This window comes from Ptychodera flava, chromosome 12 (genome assembly GCF_041260155.1).
Source record: "Ptychodera flava strain L36383 chromosome 12, AS_Pfla_20210202, whole genome shotgun sequence".
Taxonomy (NCBI): Eukaryota; Metazoa; Hemichordata; class Enteropneusta; family Ptychoderidae; genus Ptychodera; species Ptychodera flava.
Window position 1 is genome coordinate 18,020,617 of NC_091939.1, and position 16,315 is coordinate 18,036,931.

Below are 16,315 nucleotides of genomic sequence, written 5' to 3' on the forward strand. Positions count from 1 at the left end.
TGGACAGTAGAAGCGAAATATAATGTTTACGTTGAAACTAAACATTCACGAGGTCAAGCTTTAGTCCACGATAAATGAAAAAACTCAACAGGTATTTTGACTGTTATCTGCATAAATGCAATCGCACAGAAAATCGACTCGGCGAGGTTGAGGCGCCATGAACCTGAAAAATGAACGCTGGTAAACGGAGAAGAGATCTCTGAAGATGACGGGAGCGTATACATCAGTAAACCCCACTTCAACACAAAAGACGATCCATCGGCTCTTAGAGAGCAGGGTTAGCTACATGCTTCCTATTCTTTTCCCCTAATTGGATTATCTGTGCCTCTTTTTTTCACAGTCTATTGAGCGAAGACAGTCAAGCGGGGACTGCGCTGCTTGCATGGTGGCCACATCAAGAAACGTCTTCAGACGGGAACGCACGAGCAAAGAAATCCCAAACACAGACGGTTCTAAGCTCACCTGATTGGCTGTTGGTCAAGTCGAGTGGAGCCAAGGTTCGACTGGCCATGGCGCCCTCGTGTCGGGCAAGGGCGGGGAACCGGTTTGCACCTATGCTTATGTTTTTACTCCGGTAAAACAAGAACTGCGCGTATTTTCAATTGAAATGCACTTCCAGTGTTGGATTTTCCCCCTACAAACCCACTCAATCTTACCGAATGTTTAGAACAGTTGAATAATAATAAATGCGGCTAGATTTTGCCGACGTCGAACTGCTGGCACCATTGTGTATCACGCTTAATACACACTCGTTACGTTCAATATGTAATACTTTAGCCGGTTAAAACGAACCTACCATTATTCAAACGAGTTTAGTTAGCTCTACATTAGTGACTGGTATAAATTTTTGATGAGGTGCCCAAATTAAGCTGGTAGCAGCGAGATATTATCATAGACCAGCCTGGGGCTATTTTCGACGGTCGGACATGCAATGGGCGAGACTAGGCTAAGGCAGTGATCAATGGAAGGCCTTACAAGCTATGACATTCGGTTACGAAAAGATGTCGGAACAAGCATTAAATTGGTGTAAACATGCCAGAAATGGCACGAACGTAATTATCTGCTAATATACACCAACGATAACATATAGTGGCCTGACTTTCATACCCGTCCTATCGCTAAAACTTACTTAGGAGAGGCAAGGAAACGGTTTGAGAGAATGTTTTCACATTTTGTTCTCAAATATTATAGTTTATTTTGCTCATTACCATGTGGTTATTGATCTGAGATTCATATTAATATTATTAAAGCGAAATTATACTTTTACTGAATGTTGTGATCGTCCACCAACTATATCCGGGAGGATTCGCATCTTCGCTTCGGCTGTTTTTTTAATTTTATTTTATTATGAGAGAGAGGCGTGCAGACAGACAGACAGACAGACATACAGACAGGGAAAGAGACAGACATGAGACTGAGAAAGAGAGAGGTGTCATCCGAAGGCGTCTTCAACCTTTATGAAATTGGTAGCGTTCAATATTTCTTTTGTTTGCCGAGCTTATTTGGAATCACCACGATGAAAGAAAACTTTCTGTACAACGCGAAAATGGGTTACGGGTGATGAAACCAGCAGAGTTGTCTACACTTTTTTCTTTTCGCGGTTTATTTATTTATGTTGTTTTCATTTTTTTTATGTTCTAGGTCTTCCCAACCATACATGGAGACGACCCCCTATGTTGGAAACGGTGTGCCGATAGGAGATTACCATGTTTTGTTTTGCTCTTGGACTTCCAACAATAATATCGATAACATTTTAGTTTCTTGTGACTAGTTTTATAGAACAATTTTTGTCGAACCTGTTTAGTTTGTATACGTTTTGATTTTTCTTCCTTATAATTTAGGCCTACTCGGTTTAGTTTTGAACGATGGGATGATTTGCGCAATTTTTTCCCTCCGCGAATAATTTCGTCGAAGAGACTTTTTGCATCTTTACCGTAAAGCAAACACATCAAGATTTAAGTAGATATCGTTTCAGGCGCAACTACAGAACATAACGAATCGATTTCCATCGGACCTGATTGGCCTTCTGCAGCGGTAATTTATGCAGGGGCACCCGAGAAAGTGACGCCCCGGATCGACGAGGATGCGCCGCCAAGCCAGAGCCGGTGATTGGCAGAACGGAATGCCAATTGCACGCCAAGTGTTGACAAAAACAACCGTACCGGGTGTCATCAAAGCTATCCTCTAAATAATAGGTCTTTAATTGAAGTGAAGCATTTGAATGAGAAGGGCCGCTGTTCTTTTTTTTCACTCCAAAGGGTGGTTACTCAACACACACACAAACAGCACACAGAGGGATAGCTAACCTCTCAACACAAGGACCGATAACTATATGTGGAGAGACGTATTCAGCCGCCCATAGCTGGCCGTTTGCTACAGCCGATCACCTTCGTCCAAGGCCCAATTTTACTACTTCGAAGTACACAAGCGCCGCAAGAGAGAGAGAGAGCTTTTGCAATACTGTAGTGAACACAGAAGAGTGCCGGGCTTGTCGAGATGATGTACGAAAGCGAAGATATCCTGAGCCATAGAGCTCGCGCGTTCAGCATCAATAGTATCGTATCACCTCCGCGAGGCTTTTCCTACCACGGTTTACAGATGCAACAGTGCGTCAGCGGGGATCACCTTGCGTTCTCAGGTAAAAAAACAAAAAACAAAAACCAACAATATTCAATTCTGATTCACAGACTCGCATATCCAGAATTACAACTTGTTCATATCGCGCAAACGAATAGTTTTAAAATCATCGTTTTGCTTTCACTTTTTTCCTACTATGTACGGTAGACCGCGGACGTCATTTCGGGGACTTCCCACCACTTCCCGGACACATGGATCACAAACCCCAGCACATGATGGCCGGGACGGGACACCCGACAATACCGCCGACCACCGTTCAAAACAAGGACATCAAAGTGACTCTGGAAGGGAAGGAGCTCTGGGAGAAATTCCACAAAATTGGTACCGAGATGATCATCACAAAAGCTGGAAGGCAAGTAATATTTTACAATGATATCTGGGGGAAACACACCACAAAACAAGATGTCATCAAAATCGCCCCTTTACATTTCACAGACTTTGAAAGAATCGCTATTCGCTGCAGAGAGTTTTGCAGAGCGACACGTGAAAACTGTCCGTGAATCTAACACTGTTCCAGGATTAAATCAAGGGATTTTGTCGACCATACATACTTAGCAGAGACACATACAGGCCCAGCCGTTTGCCGCAAAAGGCGACAGCCGGTTTATATTTCCAAAGTTCGGTAATTGTCCGAAAGTTGGTATCACAACAGAGTCCAAGATATGATCACTTTATCGTGGTATATGCAAACGTTTCATCATTTGGAAAAATCGCCTTCGACTTCTTTTAACAATGCTGCGTTTCGCTGAAGTTTGTCCGACAGAGTAGCTATAACAGTCCGATATTTCACCCGTCTGATAAGCTTCTCTTCAAGATATGTTAAAAAATAAAAGAAATTGCAATATAATTCTTCAGGTCTTCGGATAAAGAAAGGTTTTTCTCCCAATCCTCAAGTCGCTAGTAATATACAGGGATGATGTGACGAAGCATTGTTTAAAAATAGTTCTTCAGTTTCCTAGTCATTTAAAAGGACACGTCGACACGCAAAATATGTTGAATTTTAATTGTATATCACAGAGGGATTGTTTCCAATTTGACAACATTATCAACAATCAAACAAATGCCAAAATTTTTGCAACTTTATTTAAACGTTGGGCGGCGTCTTTACACTCGATTAGAGGTATTTTTTAGCAAAAAATATTATAGTGTGTACTCCTGAACCATGCATTCTCGACTAGTGAAACTGTAACAGTCTGTATTGTTAAAATGCCCGATATTTAACCGAGTTAAGCAGGCACGTCAAATCTATGGTAAGAAGCTCCGAAATTCTTCGTTTTGTCTGTCAAGGATGAGCTAAGAGAAAGTGAATTGGTGGGCCAGTGGTACCCATATGACAGACTCACTGGCGCTATGCTAATATTACCACTACCGTTTTAACACCATTGATGGCTTGTTTTGCCCGACCACAGTAGGCTTACATATTGGATGGGATTGCTTAATGGTTTGTGAAAATGTTACTAGTTTTTGTTCGAGATTGCAGAAATGGAGCCAGTTTTTTGACGTTATTCCTTCGGCGTCGCGTTCCGCGTCGTTCCTGCAGCGAGACGATCAGCACAGGTTCCGAAGGAAGGTGTGTCTCTCAGAACTCTTCATGGACACGGTAGATGATGTGTAAAAAACATCGTACTTCTGGCCCCTTGTGAGCTGGCCTGACAACGAAAATAAAATATTTTGCAGATATTCTTCTACAAATGGTTAATTTTTAGGAAGCCTCCGATGAAAATCATCGAAGACTGACAAAGAAAGCAGATTACCTGTTGTGAATGACCGCGAATGACCACCACTAACAAGCGACAATAGCAACTCCAGAAGTATGGAGTCAGGGCTAATGCCGATTAATTGGGGCTTTTATTCCAACAGCTATTGTATGGCCGGCCACCCCATCTTAATGTCTACAATCTGGCAAAGATCGCCCCGCTTCAGTAACTTGTGTCATTGTGGCGGACGCACTTACAAATGGGGCTAATTCACGCAAAATAGGAAACCATAGAGGACAAGATTCGCCTAAAAAATGTTTGACAGCGGCCCACCTATGATTCGGGAACAATGACAGAGAAGATACTTGGGTTGTGTCGGATGAGTGGAGCTATAACTGCATAAACACTGCCCCAGGCCAAGCGCGTACGTAACGTGTAAAACAGCTCGTTCGCTCGTTAACGGTAATTCATAAGTGTCGCATGCAGCAGGTATCCGTTGATATCAATTAATAATGATCAATTCGAAAGAAGGAAATATTAGCTCGGAAATAAAGCACTGATCGCCAACAGCAAAGTAGTCTCGTCCCGTCAAGGAATCCCGATGAAATTTTACAAGTACGGCCATATTGAAATTAATGGCGTACCAAATTCGACCGGGCACTTTTACATGTCCAAAGGCAAGATTGCAATTTACAGCATTTACCCCCTCATTAAATTATCGCTGAAAATTTCGACAAAAACAGGCCAACTTTTAATGAATGGGGGCTGCGATTGAAGGAAGAGAGAGGATTTGGACGACATATTTTGCGCAGACGACAATATGTGTTCTTCGACAAACCTGCAGGATAGCAAGACGAGTGTCGGTGATAACACTTCAACATACGACGACTCTGCGAAAGCCCATCAATACACATGATCATAATGGGAGTATGAAATACCCAAGATGGTGACAAATTCCCTTCCACGAGCAGCACCCATTCATCAAAGTCAGACGCGGGAGCAAATACAAAAAAAATCGCCGCCATTGTGTGATCTCGAAATCAATCCGTGTTTGCTCACAATAAAAATTGTTTGACACCGACAACCTCATGCCAGCCCGAAAATGTAAAGAAGAATATGCGATTTTGATTGGCGTTCCTTTATTTACCAACACTTTCATCACAGTCTAAAGTGAAACACTCGAAGTTTTCGTCGATAAGCTCGGTCATTTACGAACAGAATTATTTCGTTTAGAAATAGTCCCAGACTCTTGTGAACGGAAAGTGAACGTCATAATATTTGCGTTAAGGTAATTTCTGATTTAAGCGAAAACTCGCTGCCTTTCGAGACTGGTCGTTGTCATTTTATTCTCAAAGACAATCATTCGATTTATGTATTGAAGAAATCACCGCCAAAAACGTTAACTATTTCTGTAATACAGGCATTTTTTCAAATGCCCAGGTTGAATTTATGGGTATTAATATTAAAAGCTTTTCATGGGATATCTGAGGGCGGTCCATTATTATCGACCAAATAAATGACAATGAATCTTGCTTTTATCGAAAACAATGATCAATATCAAATTCTTCAGAGTTTAAGGCGATCATACTTAAGCGGCATATATTGAATTTCTCCGAAATGCTCGGTCAAGAGACCAGCTACAATTTGACATCACATTGTCCCCCCGAACCTGCAGGTATAGAAATGATACCGAAGCCTTTCTACAAAACGCATTTTCTAGAACTTTCCAGTTACGTCAGTGTTTTTTATAATATTCCTATAAATATTGCATAGTTCTGAAAAGATTGCATTGAGCGTCTTTTCATTCGAAGGATTTTTCGCCTCGAACAAAATGGAGCGTACAATATGAAATGTCGCCACTCTGGGTATGCAAGTATACCCACTGGCTTTTTGTATTGTCTGAAAGGGGGATAAGCACATTTCTTCTCCTTTCGCAGTGAATAAATTAGTAATGTTGACTTTCCAACAGTCAAATTTTGATGATGCGGGGAGTATGCCGCTACTCCGATACCGGAAGCATCGAAAATGTAGGAACGACGAAAAAATGCGATCACATTGGTATACAGAGACAGTCTCTACAAGCGGTAAATAGACGTGCACTTCTGACGTCTTCCTCTCAGACTAAAGTATACCGGGCGCACACACATCTCTACCGATTTAAAGATCGTACGGAACGAATTTCATATATAACAAAATTTGGCATATGCATGTTCAGCATCCGTATTGCTTACCCGGCAAGTTCCGAACAGCTAAAGATAAAACGTAAAAAAACGGTGACGGGTGGGCCGTGCGCGCTATGATGCGCTATGTTGAATGTCGGTGTCCGGCCTGAGAAGCGGACGCACTTTTTTCTTATAAATTTAAATTCCTGGTGAAACGTATAATATTCGCCGTTCATTTTCAGTCAATTATCGCTATTGCGATGGGAGATGTCAAAAAAGCCAAATCGTGTCGGACAAAACTCAGAATAGATGATTGAATAATCGGGGTGGTTTTTTTTGGGTTTTTCTTGGCCACAGGCTGTTGTAGCGGGCCTCTTTTCAAAACTTTAATTGCTTTTTTACCGAGCACCTACAGGTTTCCCGGCGCATCACACCCCGATCACAATTTCCAAACCCGTTCACACCACAGCATTGTGTTGAATGTTTATTAATTTTACAAGAAGTTTCGAGGAGACGTCTGCGAGTAAGATAATTTACCCCCGCTAGACAAAGGCACGTTTCGCTGTCGTGAATGCCGGAGAAAACAAGATTTGCCAAATTTAACACTCTCGCATCCACAGTACACCGACGATTGTCGTCGGGTTTTGTTATGTATGTATGGAATTAACACTTATCGGTGATCTTAATTTCGTCATTGCGACGACATTTTCGATTATCGTTCGCAAAAATATTGAATTTTGTAAAGAATGTGCCACGAGATTACGGCATAGCCTCCGAGACATAGTTACAGGTATGCAAATTACGGTGAAGTTGTTCAATGTTAATCTGACAGAGCCTGATAATTGTGCCGTAACCTGTGACCAGAAATACACAAAAAGACCACTTTTATAAAGGAGCTCTAGAATAGAGAAACCTAACCGGATTGGGACCCTTCGATCTCCCGTTGTACGTTCGTGTTGGAAATTTGTTTTTGTTCAAAACGAAGCGCGCAAGTAACCCAAACAATATACAAGGGGGGACCTACCACAAGACATCGGATTTGTCGTTTTTTGTTTTATCCTATTTGCATTTTTGTTATGAACAGCCAACTAAGAGAAGCGAGTCTAAGAATTCTGATATTTTAAATTTACAGCACCCCTACACACGACGGCAAGCCGCAGCGACGTGCGTATTGGTACGGAAAATGCGTACCACTTGAAATACATCGTTCCAAATAAGTGTTTAGTTTCCAAAAGTTTTTAAAGACACATCTGTCGCGAATGCATATATAGGAAAAAGTGAGCGATTCCGTTGATGGTATGGAGTTCCGCCGTCGACTTGCATGCATGTCATATGTTTCTTGATAAGGGACATCATGTTCTGATCGTCTTGTGAATAAATGCCGTTGTGTGCAAAGACAATTAGAAAACTACAATCAAGCATAACAGTAATTCTCTTTTTTCTGTCTGAAAAAAATTAATCCGTCCTTCGGAATATAATTAGAGATTTGTGTCGGCATTTCCGTCGGTGGACAGCCTAGTCCATTTGAACATTTTTCGGACGACGTACCTCGGTATAGTGTGTGACAACTATGGTACGTTGAAGCTCTCTCTCTCTCTCTCTCTCTCTCTCTCTCTCTCTCTCTCTCTCTCTCTCTCTCTCTCTCGTACACACACACACATATGGCAAAATAAAGCTGAATGTGTAAGTGTTGCGGCACACCTTTTTAGCGAAATAAGGAATCTCACGTGAGGTACACAATATACTCCCCGAACCTAGCGTTATGTAAAAACTATACTCAAGATGCTGTTTTGCAACTAAATAAATGACCATTGTCGTATTTTGGAGTTAATTTGAAGCGCAAACAGTATTTAACAGCTTTGTAAATCCGAGGTTCTGTTAGAATATTACCATCTGTCTCAATTTCTATACGCTTACCACTTAGCGATGCAAAATACTCAACTATTGTCACACGATTAAAACAAAACTACACGATGTTCGCGTGAGTGACAATGGCAAAACAAACAAAATGACAGAAGGGACTGTGAAGTGTGTCCGTAAATTCTTGACTGCCTGAACACAAGATAAACCATCGCAATTACACATAAAATGGAATTTAATATTTGTTTATATGATCGAGAAAAATGTTTCTCGAACGATACCATGAACGCATCGGCAGTCTTTTTTTTTGAATCTGATAAGATCGACTGAAATTCAAACGATGCAGATGAGCATGCGCTCACTAGACAAGACAGTTATCACGCAAAAATTAGTCTGCTAAAAGTCGTTCAAATGCAATATCGTGATTTTATCTTTGGCGGGAAGATCTTACTGGCAAACGTTGGCCACTCAATTTGCTAATATGGGGTTAAGCGTATCGGCAAATACATATTTGTTTCCCCTTTTGATCGTTGCTATTGATCGCATATCAATATGAAAAGGAATCGATTATTCTGATCTGTTGTATCGGTTTATCTTTGTCCAAATTATATCGGACACAGACAAAACAACTTCCGGCAGATATTTCGCACCTTTCGCTAAAGCGGAATCTTGATCCAGCTGAATATATTGTCATTATATGATATTTTGATGACAGCTATATGCAAATTAGTGCAAAGGAAGTTTGAGTCGAAAGTAATGAAGTTGAATTCTATCAGGTATACATTGCAATGCGTAAAGAACTTGATAATGGCAATTATTGTAAAGCATGTCTTTATCTCAAATACCGTATACGACGTATCTGACATCGGTCGATATTTACATATCACAGATATGACATTGATGACTTAAGATTGAACGCGGGAAATATGTGTTTTCGCTTGTTGAATGTACATACGGAACACCGAGTTTGGATCGTATACTCAGATTTTTATTTCCTCGTCGACTCGTTTACGTTTTCACATAGCCATATTGCTTACTTTGGATTTCAACAACATTGCACGTCGCCTTCCAGCTTCTCTGCAGGTGTGTTTTAGGGCAGATTTTCGGCGGGAAAACTACAGGGACAAAATGACGATTCTCAATCGTCGCAGTCCCACTTGAATACGTCCCATCGCTCCAAGAAAGGAAGAGCATTTTAAGAATTTGTATTTAATATCGATGGAAAGTAAAGATTGGCGAATTTTAATTAAATTGCCGATAACAAAGGATAGCTCATCGCAACAGGTGGCCATCGTACAAAGTTAAGATCGGTAATATCATGATATGATCGTGTATGTACATGTATACGTACGTAAGCATATGCGTGCATGCTTATATATATATATATATATATATATATATATATATATATATATATATATATATATATATATATATATATATATATATATATATATATATATATATATATATATATATATATATATATATATATATATATATATATATATATATATATATATACATACACCGGTATATACAAACTCTCGTACATACATATAAACACATACATGGTATTTGTCCAGCCCAAAACGCGGTAAGCCATTATATATTGCCCTCATCTTGTCTTGTAAATTCATGTAAATGATGTTATGTTTTCCCAACAAACACGAGTTTAAATGCCTATACACATCTTCCGAGCTTATAATATAATTGTACTGTTGACTTGAGAACTGGTACGTCATAGAATTTACAAAGTGGGGTTTTTTTAAGCAAACAGAGTGTGGCCGGGGGAGGGGGTCAGAAAAAGTAATGTAACAAAGAGTCTGTAAAAAACACATTGTTCGAGTAAATCGAATTGTAACTCTGGAACTGTAACTTCTGAGCCAAAGTTCACCGACTCATCATCCATCCTCGCATAGATATCTTGTCGGATCAAAACAAACATTCATTTCAATCTGTTCAAAATTGTAGTTTCACAACGGAAAACGAGAAAAAAAGCGAAGTTCTTTCTACATTTCTTCCTTGTAATTTCCTTCCTTGCATAAATGAAATTTCCCGATGTGTGTCATACTCTTCCCTTCCCAATAACTATTGCGAGTGATCCGATTCTTGGCGTGGCAAGTAATCGTAAAACGTTGAAATCTTTCCAGAATGATTGATAGTGAGTTGCAATGGCGGGTGAACGAGAAACCTTTTTTCATCACAGGAAAGTTACCGCCAAATTGATTTGAAAGTCCATCACCGTTATCTCTCAATCGATCAAGGGGTTTCCATGGAAATGGGAGTTCTACAGCCAGAATTAGGGAAAAATAATGTGGCTCGTCGGGTGAACTTTTACTGTATCGACTGTGGTTATTTTCAGATTAAGCCAAAGTTTAGCGCCTGAATTCACTTTGCTCTCAGCTACGAGGCAAGAGTTTGGCGGAGAAAGTGGTTTCGAATTTCAAATCTATGCACTCTATTGTTTACGCCACCATTTTACAGAACAAGTTTTAAAAAGTATCTGTTCTGTGTTGACCTATGATGACGACAAGCATTGGGTTTGACAAACCACTATCACAGCAAATTGCGGGGAAAAATTAGACAATACAACTTAAAGAATGCGGTTGTTTGATATGTAGAAATTGCGCTGTGAACAGAATGCTGAATGTCGTCGCAGCCGTCAAATCTCGGATTTTATTTTATGTACAGAGCTTTCATCGTCTCAAAATTCGTATTCACAATGGCTGCTCTATTTTAATGAATCAGTTTTCACATTTATTGCAGACGAATGTTTCCAACTTTTCGCGCCAGTGTATCTGGCTTGGATCCGCACGCCAAGTACATAATGCTAATGGACATAGTACCCGTAGACGACACGCGCTACAAGTACCACAACTCCGAGTGGGTTGTGACGGGCAAGGCCGAACCCCACATGCCCGGCAGACTGTACATTCATCCCGATTCGCCGGCCACTGGCGCCGTTTGGATGAAACAGGTCGTCACATTTCACAAGATGAAGCTAACGAACAACAACTTGGATCAACACGGACATGTAAGTCGAGTATTAAGTCTTATTTACCTTCATTTACGACATAAATTTTAATATTTCAAGTGGTCTCAAGGCCCAAGGGTTCATAGGCGTCGCTTTAACTATCAAAGATTCCACAAGAACACGAGACCCGTGACAGGTGATGGGGTCTTCCATTTCTTTAAAGTTCAAACAATATGGCTGCGGACTTGAAACATCGGCGGGCGTGATGGTATCATATAACTTGTCAAAGCTGGCGAGTTAATGTAAGGTTAAATACAACATCCAAAGTAGACTATTTCTATATTATGTTTCTTATCAATATTATACTGTTTTTACGTCACATAGCGGGCAAAAAGATGCCCCTGTTCCCGACCTTTATTGTGCATTTTATAATAATCAGGGTTTTTTTTGTTTGAAACCTATTCATTTCCTACCCGAGTGTACACTAACATAAAATTAGAAAGTGCCCGTCCTCGGACCTTTTTAATCGGACCTTCAGAACTTCTCACAAGCTCAAAAATGCGCATCAGATAAATGGCACTTTGCGTTTGTTATTTTGACATTTTCACATCTTTAATATGATGCAAAGAAAAAAAAATGTTCATGCGATACGCTGCTGACAGTATGATTCTTTTGGAGCCTCTGCTATCGCGAGCAAAAGGATATAATCTGTTCTACCCTCGAGCTGGATCAACTGTGTAAGCATCGCTGTTGAAATCCGTTCTGTGCTGTACTTTTCAACCCGATGGGATAACCAACCCCCTACTTTGCCTCTGCGGTGTGTGTCAAGAAGATTATAGGAAAAAGCGCAAAGAGGCTAAAAAGATATCTTCTCGGATGAGCACTAAATCCCTCGGAAGAGGCTCCTGTACAGCACACGCGCTTCCGAATCTCGCATATGATTAAGGACATTCGTGAGGATGTCGACCGCCAAGTCGTCGACACACACACACACACACACACACACACACACACACACACACACACACACACACACACACACACACACACACACACACATATATATTATATATATATATATATATAATATATATATATATATATTATATATATATATATATATATATATATGTTCACTGGTAACATTCTATGAAAAAACTTGGAACAAGTAAACAATTTGCTAGCTGACTTTGCACGTGACCGATGAACGGTCTTCTAAAAACTTGTGACGACTTACCTGAGCGCTCTTTTTCTCTCTCTCAATAGTCTTCCAAATGCAATCGGTGAATGCACGACGTAAAGTCGAAATGATCGGAACTGTAGTTTCGAACCAATGGCAGACAGTCACGGACACGATTCCAAACAATGTCGGACAGTTGTCACCAAATAAAGTGTCTAAACTCGATATCAACCGAACTACGGAAAAAATAAAAGCTTACAGCTCTGCGAGAAATAGAAATAAGGTTTATTCAGAATGCATCCACAGCGCATCTGCGTTAAATAACTATTGGTATTTTAACTTGTCAATGCTTGTGATTTTTGGCGGGAAATATTTATATCGGACAAGTTTCTATCGCCTGTATAGAAAGAGGTCGTGTTAGCAATTTTCATGCTTTTCAGAAGCCTGATACGTTAGCATTTTGTTTCGCCTATTTGGCCTACGCTGGTAAGGACATATCCTCAAGCTATAAATCGATACGTCCATACCGAAGTAACGCGAGCAGATCCGAATTTGCTGTTTTGTAAAGTCGTGCCGTCAGCGCGCACATCCACAGAAAGTGATATCAACCAAATCATGTCATTCATTTGAGATCTTTACAGACAAGCCGTACTGAGCCGATTACCTTCGCTTCGTTTAAGAATGCGCAACAAGTTCTGGAAAGGTATAGGACTGTACAATTAAACTGCCCACAGCCGAGAAGCCTCACCACAATTGAAATTCTACAAATGGCGGAAATCTTGCGCAGAAGATCCGAGAACTAAATTGTATTGATCAGAATCTAAAGATGAGATAAAATGAACCGAATCTGCATTATACATGTTTAGCGATGCCAACTTTCCATCATAGAAAACTTAGAATTTTGGGCTGAAGCGCGCCTTTCGGGTATATACACACACCTCCATGACACGCTAAATATTAAAAGCACGCACACCCTCTATATCTGCGTTTCGCAAATATATTACTTTAAAACTTGGACCTCTCATAAGACATAAAGTAAAAATACATAAACAAAAACATAAAGCGTGTGAAACGGTTTTCTCATTGAATATGCTTGCTCAGAAATATCACTATCATGTGAGTAGACGTATGTCAGCCAATTTGCTTGTCGGTCCCATTCCTCTTGCTACTATTCCTGCATCAGATATGGGTACATACATTTTGTGTTTTGAGTATTTTCCAAAATATCATATCCAACGCAACTCCTGTTGCAAGTGGATGCAATCAAGCCGCCTCGGATATTATCTTTAGGGCAAATTCGCTGTCAACAGTGATAAGACTGGTCTGCTAGAAGTTCAAATCCAATATGGCGTTCAAAATCAAAAATGAGATACATGTTTAAATAATCGTCGGAAACAGATAGCACGTTCTATAGTCGAACCGTTGGTGAACACTAAGTATCAAAGAATGCACGTTTTAACAATATTTTATAGTCGACTTAATTCCCATTAGGTTTTCACTCAGATGCCGCGCCGTATGTTTCCTTACACTAGCTAAGTTAAAAGTTGTGTCGCTTGCCTCATCCAAAGTGCTTTTCGCGCCAAAAACGTCAGCCTAGCAAACCGCGCGCTGTCAGCTAAGAAAATCAAGACAGTTGCCAAGTTGTCGGATATAGGCGCGAACACGGGGGCCTGGCAAAAGCTGTCGATATCCGCACCTCGTCACAAATTTTAACACTTCTTTAGAAGTACGTAAATTCTAAATATGTAGAATTTTTCACTCAGCGGGATGAAATTTTATCGTCTTGCAACGGAGTTCGGTCACACCGTCGCGCGTTTGCTCAACCAAGGAGCGAATTCTGTTGCCTGCCCGGGTTCGTTAAAATGACAACGAATCGAGTATAAATAACAACCGTACAGAATTGTAAAAGTGAATATTTTACGTTACGGGGTTTTGAGAGTTTTTCATCCGGGTTCTTGAAAAATCACCCCACTTGTTAATTAACTGAATTAACGTTTACAAGAAATCCTGACAATCACATAGCGGATACCTTGACTGAGTAACGTCCACCCGGGAGGGATTTTTTCGAAATTAAAGCGAATAGGCCGTGGAGAAGACACCAGGGGAGATTTTACATTTAATTCGTTACTTTAGCATAACACAGAGCAGCATACAAGGTGCCGATTTAATTCAAATGAAACGTAAATCAATAAATCCAGTTATTTCATTAAAAGCCAATCTTTCAGTTACAGCCTCCAGTGTAAAAGATGCATAAGCTCCCGCGCTTTCTTTGAACATGGCGTACGACCCGAATTCTCTCCTACTCACGGTGTATTATTTATGACTCTTTTCCTACATACCACAGTCTAGTCATCGATAAAAAATGCCAAAACTTTGGCCTATTACGCTCAGTATGTTAGGAGTTGAAAGTTTTAGAATATTGTCGTAGAAATCGTTGCAGATATAATCACAAAGTCGAGTTGACCGTCGAATTCCAAAACAGTATTTTTTTCTTATCGAGCGAAAGACGAAGGAAGTCCGGTTATTTTTTTGTTGTTTAAAAACCATGAGAAAAGCAGACAGAATGTTTAAACACTCTGGTCGGGAAGTATAAATGAGATGGTCGCAGGTGGCACGAAATCTGCATCGACTAGATAGCGGAGGGTAGTGAACAAGTCTTTTAGCCAATAAATCATTCCGCCCGTCCGATAATCAGCGATCTCACTATGCCTCGTGCTACTTTCCGAGTTCTCGGTCGGTTTCAGCTCGTCTCTAATGCCGGCAGAAAATTGTCGCCTTGCCATGCCTGCAGCCGATGCTTTGATTCTGATAAAGAAAACAGACCCCGTCCCATCGTTTATTGATTTATCTTCTATTCTTCGCCAGCCATTAACAGCCCATTTCGACGGCCCTGTACAGAACCGGCGTTCCGGGACATTTTTCCGCCTGAACGCGCTTTAGCCAGTCAGCAGGTTCCCTCTGAACAAGCCCGCAGGTTTTTTTGTTTTGTCGAGGTGTCGCAATGGTGCCTGCGTTCACCCCTTTCCAATTCTAAATCACAGCCCTTCCATGCGCAATGTATGGAATTCTAACCCGTCTAAAGTGGGTGAAGCTTCTGACACATTGACGCAGATCATCTGCAAGCGTTCGGCATACTTTCTTAGGTTTAGCGCCACTCCCGCCTGCGAGCTCGCACGTGTGTTTTTTTTGTGTGTAGTAGCTCATTTTCCAACGATAAAACACGTTGACTGCGGTCGCTGCATGACTTACGCAATTGTTTGAATGAAAAATGATGACGATAATTTTCTGTGACATTTTTTTTTGAAATGACGAAAGTCGCGCGCTTTTCGCAGACGACATTTTGACAGGGCTCTATCTATCGGCTGAACATCGCTAAAAGCACCCTTCTACCTTTGTTACATTTTGTTCCTCGTCTGTCTCATGTGCTTTTTAAAATTTTGGTTTCCTCGATTAATCTTAATTTGCCTCGGTTCGTCGTCGTCAACACCGCGGATGGGTATGTCTGCCCCCTCCTGAACAGATGTTTACTTCAACGATCACTTAGCGATGTAATTACAAATTGTTAATTGCCCAGGAAAAGACCTCTTTTCCTTCTCTTAGTTGGAGAAAAAAGTCTCTCATTTTCCCCAATACAAACGTCACTCTCAAAAGAAAGCCAATCAAGACAAACCCGAGTCCTTGAAAGTGAATGTGAGTGCACTCGCCGCCCAACATAATGAATATTTTGTGTCCATTTTAATGTTCATCTTCGTGTGCTAGTAGTCGCCCATCCGTTACTATGGCAGCATCTTCCGTAGCCATC

General features: G+C 40.7%; 1 protein-coding gene across 1 annotated transcript in view; it reads left to right on the forward strand.

The window, feature by feature from the left end:
- The first annotated feature begins 2,179 nt into the window (after positions 1–2,179).
- The window catches only part of LOC139145251 (T-box transcription factor TBX20-like), a 30,899-nt gene continuing 16,763 nt past the window's right edge, over positions 2,180–16,315 (forward strand). Inside the window, exons 1-3 of the mRNA XM_070716283.1 lie at positions 2,180–2,638; positions 2,785–2,989; positions 11,126–11,393. Coding sequence (XP_070572384.1) covers positions 2,497–2,638; positions 2,785–2,989; positions 11,126–11,393 — 615 coding nt within the window. The 5' untranslated portion in view covers positions 2,180–2,496. The remainder of the gene's footprint in view (positions 2,639–2,784; positions 2,990–11,125; positions 11,394–16,315) is intronic.